A 10,309-nucleotide genomic window follows, 5' to 3' on the forward strand; every position below is an offset into this window, starting at 1 on the left:
GTTCTTTCCTTTTTGGGACAAGAGTCTACAAAAAGGGAGGGAAGAGCCCTAACCAACCACAACATACTAACAAAAAGAAAATCGTACCTGACCATAAAATAGCAACCAGACACCAACTTAACGTAGAAAATAAAAAGCTCACTAAATTATTATAAATTGTCATGACAAAGAACATGGCTACAGATTTCCATGCTATGAGGCAAAAAAAAATTTCATTTCTTTACATGGATGTAAAATTTTGATGTATCCTAAACCAAGAAGGTCATGGAACAGGTGGTACATTCTTTATAGAATAAGAGAGAAGCTTACTAAGAGGAAGAAAAAAATATTGTTCATACCTTTTCTACTTTGATCATATCACATGGTCAGTTGTGGCTATGTTTTCCTAATTTTCAGATGTCAAATATAATTAAGCCATTGCTCATGGGTAGGCTGATATGCCCGGGAGAGAGATTGAGCCAATTCTTAGGATTGTTTTTTTACAGGACAACTGCCAATTGTTTGGATCCTTGTCATGAAACCTATGTTGCCAAAAAATGGATTTTTGTAGAGAAATATTTCTTAGAAAGGATCCAACTCCTCTCCATAGAACCCAGAGATGAGGGATCAAAGAGTGATCCTAGGGCTGGGAGGACCTAAGCACGTATCCCTAGCTCACCCCCGCCCTAGGATCACTCTCTGGTCCTTGGACTCTATGGAGAGGAATCCTATCCCATTACTCAAAAAAGTTATCAAAAGTAAAGTATCTTAAGAATTAAGGACATTTTGTACCATTATTTCTAGGTCATAATATGAAAATGGACAACTGCCAATTGTATGAATCCTTTCTAAGAAAATATTTCTCTATAGAAATCCAATTTTTTGACAACATAGGCTTCATGAGAAGGATCCAAACAATTGGCAGCTCTATCTTGTAAAAAACAATTCTAAGAATTGGCTCAATCTCGTGGGTTCCAAATGGCATTGCATAGTATCCCAAGTCATAAAACAAAGCCAATGGATGACCATAGTTCAAAAATACAAGTGGGATCACAAATCCAATTGTTTGGATCATTGTTATAGCTTTTCTTTCTATATTACATGAATTGTGTTACAGGGTTTATCCTGTTTGATTTAAGGACCTCTCAACATTTCTTTTGGTCTGCCCAAAGAAGATTGTAGGTGTTGCCTTAGTTTGTATTTATATATATATATTTTTTTCCCTTAATACATACAAGTTACCTATTAAAAAAAAAGGATATTTGGTTCTAAATCATATAAACAAGAAGTGGAAACCAGAAAAATATAAAAAAAGGAGTTTATCGTTGAGGTTGAATGTCGCTCCCTATTTTCTTTCTATTTTATTTAATTTTTGTGTTTTTTTTCTTTAGAAAAATCTAGTTTTCTCGATCATCCATGAAATTTTTATCAATTGCCTCAAGAAAATTTTTTGTCCCACACTATAAAAAGATCCTTTCCATAAGGTCCAGGACTAGATAATCATCCCATGACTAGAGTGACGTAGGGACACATGCCTGGGTCCTCCCAGCCATGGATAACTCCTTTGTTCCTGTGCCGGATCCATCCCCACATCCTGAATCTTTAAAGAAGGGAAGAAATTCGTACAGAATCTCCCAGTTTAGATTGTTTTCTTTTTTCTTTTCTCTTTTCGTGATAAACAAACACAGCCTAAGCACCAAACGCAGCTTTAACCTTCCATCGTTTGGAGTGTAGACATACTCTCGTCTTCCTCGCCCTCATTCAGAAGCTTCCCTCGCTCCGCAGTGGAGTTTCTCCACATGAATATCGGCTTGTTTTCCTCTCATGGAGCTTTTCCTCCCCACGAGTATCTCCACAGTCCCCACTGTACCCTTATCCCATTCTTCTTCTGTGAAACTTCTGTGCAATGGATTTCTCTTTCGTCAGAGAAAACGACATAGAAAATCTAATCTTGTCTCTATACCTCTTCGAATTTCTCTGAGGTTAGAGCAAGATTGGTCGTTGAAGGGTCATCTCAACGAAGAATATACTGTAGACTGCGATAATTTTTGGGGCGATTCGAAGAACTATGTTGAAGTGATTGCAATCGGCAGCAGGAAAGATGCCGTTATCGATTTCTGTCTGGAGTCTCCTTTCCAGTCATCGTCTTGGAGATTCTGGTATTCAAATTTCACTGTGTTTTATCATGTCGTTGTTGTGTCTAAATCTGTGCTTGTGAATTTTGAGAAATTGGTGGGAGCTGGGGTTTTGAAATGGAACTCTGACTTAGCTGAAAAGATGTGATAAAAATCGTTGGGAAAAATAAACCCTTTCCCACCTGTGTGTAAATTAATGGAAATATACAACAACGAAAACATGTAGAGAATAATAATGCAGATAAATCAAATTCAAGCCAAACCCCATAAGGCCAAACCAACTTTTACGTGAAAAACCCTTCCAATGTGAAAGGGGAAAAACAGGGAAAAACCACGGGATCTAGTCAAGATAAACTTCCACTATGTAAGTAATGGGATTATAATGTTACTCTCTAGTTAAACTAGAGGCTACCAAGCATTAAGAGAAATAACCCACTCTTGGATAACAAATTATCTCAACAAATAATAAAGTGGATTCACAAACACTCTTACCTCAATTCTGGCTAGGACAAAGACAAGATGAAATGTCACATTTCCTTATCTTCCCTAGACAAGGAGAACAACGTCACGCTGTTGCACTGTCGCATTGTCACCGTGTACAAAAACAGAGCACCCAAAAGTGACCATTTTTTTTTTCTTTCTCATGACAGTAAATTCCTGCGGAATTATGGCTTTGGAAATCAAGGAAGAGAGAAATAAGAATGTGAAATTGTATTAAGCTCACTGCCTTATCACTATTTTATAAACGAAGAAAGAAGGGAAGGGAATGTCGGTTTGAAAAACCTCCTTCACAAAACAAAAGTTAATTGGGTCCCCCTCCATGTGAGGAGGTACCCAAGAAACTCCCTCTCCGACTCACAAGAACGGATCTACCACACCCAAACCTGCCATGCTTTTGCAAAAGTCATGCTTCTTGGGCAATGCTTTTGTCATCATATCTACACTATTCTTGTAAGTATGGATCTTATCAAGTTCCATAAGTTTTTGTTCCTAAACATTCCTAATCCAGTAATACCTTACATCAACATATTTTGTCGTGTAATGGAAACTTGGATTCTTAGTTAAGTGGATCACACTCTGACTATCACAATGTACAATGTACCTGTCTTGCTTCAAACCTAGTTCTTGAAGGAATTGCTTCATCCACAACATCTCTTTGCAGGATTTTACTGCAATAATATACTCAGCTTTTGTAGTTGATAAAATAACACACCTTTGCAATTTCAATTGCCATGACACTGCTACCCCTGCAAAAGTAAACAGGTACCCTAATGTAGATTTCCTTGAATCAATGTCACATGCCATATCTGCATTTGTGTATCCCTGCAACACAAGTTTATCACCTCCAAAACACAAACATGCATTGGATGAACCAATGAGATACCTCATAATCAATTTTACTACATCCTAGTGCTCTTTGCCTGGATTGACCAGAATTCTACTTACAATTCCAACTACATGTGCAATGTTAGGTCTTGTACACACAATAGCATATATCAAACTTCCTATAACTTACACAGTGATTTCCTGTTGTTCTATTGTACCCACAATCCACCATGAATGGTTCATACTTCTTGTACCACTGCCTTGGTGTCTATTTCAAACCATACAAGCTCTTTCTTTACCTACAAACCATGTGTTTTTATCTCTGACTTTGAAATCTCTAGGTTTTCCATGTAAATCTTCCTCCAAATCACTATGAGGAAACGCTGTTTTCACAACAAGTTGCTGAATTTCGAAATTCATGCTTGCAGTCAGACCCAACACAACTTGAATCGATGACATTTTCACTACGGGAGGGAAAGTCTCTTCAAAGTATATGCCTTTCTTTTGTCCAAAACCCTTCACAACCAGTGAATGCCTTTCTTTTGCAATTGCAAGTTACAAATGGAGAAAAAATCATTTAATATTTTTAAATGTCAAATGTTACAACGTACAACTACAAGGACACTATATGTACAAGTGTACAAGTGTTATAACTACAACTCCATAAATGAACGTTCAACCATTAAGTAATAATTTATTTTTTCAAAAATTTGTTGCTAGAAAATCTTTTTTTAAGCTAGAAAATTAAATCCGACTTTGTCTAGTTGTAGATCTGCCTATGATACCTAACATATAAAAGATTGAAGCCTAACTGTTGCATATTTACCCTTTTTTTTTTTTGCAAAAATTTACTTTAGGGAAATAGAGTATACCTCAAACTGTGGATCTTCAAGAAATTAGCTCAAATGCACCAAATCTTCGCTATACATGTGTTGTAGAATCCTCCAACATGTTCCACTAAGATTTGCAAGTGGAATGGCCAAAAAACTCGTGAGCAAGGGGTTGGAGTCGAATTCATAGGTTCCAGTCAAAATATGTTGAAATGGGTTGATTGAGATTGAGATTGAGATTTGGTGTTTAAATCAAATGAATGTACTGTTTTGGCGGTATGAAACCGAAATGCCAAAATGGTACAAAATCATGCCTATAGAGTCGCTTGCAGTTTCGTTTTCACCGAGGTTGATACTGAAATATGTTTGCGAAATTTCGGTATTCATTGATATTATTGGCTGAAGTTTTCCTCAGACTTCTCATGCTGCTATTACTACATTGCTCACATAATGGGCATGAAAAACATAAGAAAACCTATGTGTGAAGTTGTAGCGTCGACAATTTCTTTGTTGGGAACACTTTTAGTTGATAAAGTTAAATTTTTTTTTATTCATCTTTTATCTAGATGTGCATTAATATTCCTATGCCAATTCATTCTTCTTCTCATTTTCTTTCTAAGTTGTTTTTTTGCTCGTCCATTTTTGGGAGCACTATCTTCATCTGTTTTGGTTTGGATTATTTTTCCCTATGATTAGCGGTTTGCTCCTTCCCCCCTTTCCCCCTTCCCGTTTCCTACTTCATTTAGCATACTTGAATTAATGTTGCTTCATTTTGTTTCCATTCCTTAACTAACTTATTATAGATAGAACATGCTCATCCTGTATCCTTTTTAAAAATTTTAATATAATTTTAAGTTACTTTGCCTTATGGTGGCAAAGCTTCTCGACCATAGTTGTCAAGGCGACCCAAGGCGGTGGAGGGGCACCTAAGTGCTTAGGTGACCAAGGTGTCCAAGTATTATTTTTTATTTCCCCTCTTTTCTAACATTATTTTGTATGCCACATATACCTTATATCATAAAAAATAAACATTGAGTCATACCAAGTCATCAAAAATCAACATTAAGTCATATCAAGTCATCAAAAATTAACATTTAGAGAAATGTTGTTGTTCTCTGGTAAGTTTGACTTGAAAAATTATTTATGGAATTTTCATTTAGCAAGTTATGGCCATCTGAACAAATGATTATTTTACCATACTTTCGGTGTTTAACAATGTTTTACCATGATCAGATTTATGGAGTTTTCTGATATCTAGCATTTAAAAGTTGAAAATCGCCCTCACAACAAAAAATTATAGTTTTTGTTCTTGAACTAGGGGGGGGTTGACTTTTTTTCATTTTTGAATTTGATTTTTAAATTGTTTTTATTGGATTCAAATAGGGATGTTTGCTTATTTATGAATAATATCTTAAGTAAATGTAATAACAATTATAAAATCATTTATGTTGGAATAAAGAAGCACCAAACCTAGTTCGATACCATTTCGAGGCGCCTTGCAAAAAGGCATCAATTGCCTGGACCCCAAAAAAACAGCCGGACTTCTAAGTGGCACCTTGACAATTATGTTCTTGACAGTTCCTTGGTGATGTATGTGAAGATCCTTTTTGAGAACTCAGTTTCACTCTCCATATCTTTTGATGGGGGGGAGGGTTGATGTTCTCTCCTTTTCCTTTTCACTGATGAATTATTATGGTTAACAAAAGAAATTTCTAGTCATGTAATGCTTTGTATATTTGATTATATTACATGTTTTATGGCAACTTCTTCAACAGTATCTTGTTGGGCTGCAAAGATGTGTGGTATAGCTTTATTCACTAATTCTCTTTGTCTTGTGAATTGTATTATAGGAATATCATCCTGAAAGATTCACTGAATGTGCAGTTACTACAGAGGTCCATTGGAGAAGGTGTGCACTCCAATCTTATTATGCTTTACCTTGTTCTTAATTTTTTTTTTCTTTGGGTGGGGGGGGGGGGGGAAAAAAAAAAAAAAGATGTTAATATTTGATATGGATGAGAAATACTAAGCTTTCCAGTGATTTGAGGTGAAATTTTGACACATTTCAAGGTTTCAACCCAGAAAACTAGAATAAAAATTGTATATAACTTCAAAATTCCCTTATGTTGGAAAAAATAGTTGATTTGGTACATATCCCTAGTGGTTTTCAGTTTCACTATATCAGAGTTTTGTTATTCGTATTAACAGCTACTCTAGGAGGAATTTTTTTATGTGTGTTAATGGTTTAATATCTTTGTAGCTCCAAAATGTTTTCAGTTTATGCTCCTACCTGTTATCTGGATATATCAAGAGAGAGGTATGGTCTAATGAGGCTACAATGAAATATTTACTTAAGGGTGGGCAGCTCTTTTATTCTGGTTCATGGTTTCTCTTGGCGATATGGTTCATCCGTGGTTTGGCATGTTCGTCTCTAGGTCGGTTTGGTCTAAACTGACTTGCATGGAATACTGGGTGAGTTTTCACTGAGTTGGTCACTTGAGTCTATAGGCTTCCTTTCCTATCCTCTTCTATACAAGGCCTACTTTTTTCCTTTCAGGCCGGGCCAAGCCTGTGGGTTGTTTACGTAGGTTAGGCTAGTTTTGGTTGATCTTTTGGATTTATCTCGAAGAAGAATCGTCACTCCCTTTATGCACCTTGCTGCTTCGTCTAAGCAGGTTGCGCTAGGTCGTTGCATTCCTACCACCTCTTGGCAAAGTAGGCTGATGGGCAAGCCCCATCCTATCACAATGGTGTGGGGCGTTAGAGGCTGTTGCCTGGATAGCAGTAGTCTCTATGTGAATCTCTTCCGATCAGACCGTACCAAATTGGGTAATGTAGAACTAGTATTGGCGAGGCTAACTTAATCCCAAACTGCAGGATACTTGTCAAAGAACATCCAAAGTAGAACTGTAGATGGGTGCGGTAGAAGTAGATCCTTGACTAATTGAGAGGAGAAAAAGATTAGCAAAGGAAGAGGACCTTTTGGCCTTCCCACTGCAGAGAGCATAGTTTTTAAGGCAGTAAGGCGACAGAGGCGTTTGAGTGTCTTTCGGAGCTCCTTAGCGATAAGGCTGGCATAAAGCGTCGCCTTATTGACTAAAGCGTTCCTGTGTAATTTTTTTTATAAAACCAATCTATTGGCTCAAATCCTAGTTGAATCCTTTTACTCATATGTTAAATAAATATTAAAGGTTCATATTCATACCAATGTAAGATATTCATCAAGAAAACAAATCAGTAAAGTGAATAAACTAAGTTCATCTTCATCAATCATCAATCATCAATCATCAATCATCATAAATCATAACATATTAACATATAATATAAAAACATAATTATGAAACAAAATTATAAATATAAAGAAAAGAAAACATAAAAACTACAAGTATTTATTATACTTACTTCTATAATGTCAAAACGGGTGCCTAAGCCCTAAGGTCATCCACTATATTTCTACTCCTGTCAAAGAAGAATGAAGCTCACCGCTGCCGGAGCAAACTCACCATTGCTGGAGCAAAATTGTCGCCTAGATCAGTGGTTCTTCCTTGTTTCTTGATTCCTTCTCAAAGCCCTTCTTAAAACCCTTGACAAAACCCAAACCCTGTTTGTAAATCGTGTATTTGTTTTGTTTGTTTTGGTTATTTTTGGTGGAGTAAAGCTGATCCCATACATCTCAAGTGTTAACAAAATCATACACCTATCAATAAAAAATCTATATTTGGAATCTTCATCAAGTAATTTTAAAATGTGTTTTGAAAAAAAAAAAAAAAAACCATAAGGCGCCACTTCACGTAAGGTGGAGCACTGCCTTACCATCTCTAGACTGCATCAGTTACCATCGGCTTAAAAATTATGGCAGAGAGTCAACTGGATCAAACACCTCGCCTTAGCAGCGCCTTAAAAACTATGGCAGAGAGAACTGGATCAAACACCAATTCCATTAGCCTTGATCAAACACAAGACAAATCCCAACAAAGAGAAGCGGCAGCAGTAGCAGCAGCCATGGTTTAATTCTTCAAATCATTACAGTTTTAGGAGCCTTTTATTTATTTATAATGTTAATAGGGGAGGAAATTACAAAATATAAGGTTCCTTGAAAGGAAACCTTAATTTAGTCTCTTAATACAGTACTTACTAAAAACTGAAATTAGAAACTAGCTGAAAAAGGAAACTAACTACTAATGACTTGACTCAACTGGTAACTTGACTCCTAAGAAAACAAATATAACTTAAATTGAATCCAACTATAAAGGAAACTAATATAAAAGGAAAGAAATCAGTTAATCCCATATGCAACCATTACACCCCTAGTTTAGGCCCATAAAATGTTAGAGGTATTAGTTATGTTGTTCTAAGGGTAGTTTAGTAACTATGTTTTATTTTTCCCTTTTTCCCTAAGTTTTTTCCTTTTTCCCTCCTTAGGGCTGTTGCTGCCAAAAACCCCGCTGGTCCAACCTACACAAACACAGACGACGGAGGCCCAGAACTTTGTCTGGGGTTAATCCTCCGACGCTCAAACCAGGGTCGGCGGCACAGTTTAATAAGTGGGTAATGGCGAGAGTCTCAGAACTTACCTTCCCCTTTCTTCCGTGCCTTCTTATATAGCTCTTCAGCCTTAGGGTTTTTTTTCTTTCTTCCCTCTTAGAGTCCTACTAGAATACGTCCAACCTTCTGGGAGAATATTCCCCTCATGCAGACGACGTGACCCCGCGTGATTCTGCGGGCGTGCCTCGGTGATTGAGCGTGCTCGGGTGTGAGTGGTTCCTTGGGCCCTTCGTCTGGTGGGGGACACGTGTCCTAACAGTGACACGTGTCATTACCCCCCACCGAGAGGTTATTTTGGCTATATCAGGAGCCCCCTTACTTCCACTAGGAGCTTCTTCCTGTGGGAGTAACTATCTTCTGAGGTTGACTTGTTCCCTCGGTCCTGGCATTACCAGTGACCAAGGCCTTGGGGTCGATCAAGAGGACCTTTGGCCGCTTCGGATCGGCTTTACTGAGCCCCCTGTCGAAGGTGGAGCCTTCGGTCAGCACTGCTCGGCTTTGCCGAGCCCCCTGCCGAGGGCGGGGTCCTTGGTCAAGTTCGTTCGGCTTTGGCCGAACTCCCAACCGAAAGGGGGACCCTCGGTCAGGCACGTTCGGCTTTGGCCGAACTCCCAACCGAAGGAGGGACCTTCGGTCAGGTCCGTTCGGCTTTGGCCGAACTCCCAACCGAATCGGTCAGGGTTCGGCTTTGGCCGAACTCCCAACCGAAGGGGGACCTCGGTCAGGTCCGTTCGGCTTTGGCCGAACTCCCAACCGAAGGAGGGACCTTCGGTCAGGTCCGTTCGGCTTTGGCCGAACTCCCAACCGAAAGGGTCGGTCAGTCGTTCGGCTTTGGCCGAACTCCCAACGGACCTTCGGTCAGGTCCGTTCGGCTTTGGCCGAACTCCCAACCGAAGGAGGGACCTTGTTCGGCTTTGGCCGAACTCCCAACCGAAAGGAGGGACCTTCGGTCAGGTCCGTTCGGCTTTGGCTGAACTCCCAACCGAAGGAGGGACCTTCGGTCAGTGTGAACTCCGCCCCTGCCCTATTCGGGGCAGATGCGGAGTCGTTGGCGATGGCGAGGCGGCAGGAAGGCTGTTCTCCAGTCGAGGCCGACTGCCTCTGACCAGTGCTTCCGCGTCCTTCCTCATTGTCGGCCAGTACAGGCCCTGCCTTAGCACTTTGTGAGCCAGGGCCCGAGCCCCAAGGTGTTGGCCACATATTCACTCTTGTCTCGGCATCTAAAAGGGTTCGGCTGACGTAGTATATTGGCCGTTGTTGTTCCTTCCTCTTTCGTCAGTACGGCGCTTACAGCAACCGACGATACACCGTCAGCTCCTGGACTTGCTTTACGTTCTGGGGTGACCTCATGTCCCGAATGGCTTGTATTTTGACTGGGTTGGCTTCGATTCCTCTCTCTGCCGCCCCCCTGAACGTCAATGGAAGGGCCCGACACATAATATTTTCCGAGACGCGATGAAATTGCATGGCGACCTTAAAGCCTTCCAAGTGATA

General features: G+C 39.5%; 1 protein-coding gene across 1 annotated transcript; it reads left to right on the forward strand.

Moving 5' to 3' along the window:
- Positions 1 to 1,498: 1,498 nt before the first annotated feature.
- LOC122072235 (protein ACCUMULATION AND REPLICATION OF CHLOROPLASTS 3-like) lies at positions 1,499 to 6,181 on the forward strand (the record flags this gene model as incomplete). The annotated part of the gene is given in 2 exon segments (XM_042636814.1): positions 1,499 to 2,138; positions 6,121 to 6,181. Coding segments are annotated over 2 exon segments (396 nt in total), but the record flags the coding sequence as incomplete, so codon positions are not given.
- Positions 6,182 to 10,309: the final 4,128 nt, after the last annotated feature.

This window comes from Macadamia integrifolia, chromosome 2, assembly GCF_013358625.1.
Source record: "Macadamia integrifolia cultivar HAES 741 chromosome 2, SCU_Mint_v3, whole genome shotgun sequence".
NCBI lineage: Eukaryota > Viridiplantae > Streptophyta > Magnoliopsida > Proteales > Proteaceae > Macadamia > Macadamia integrifolia.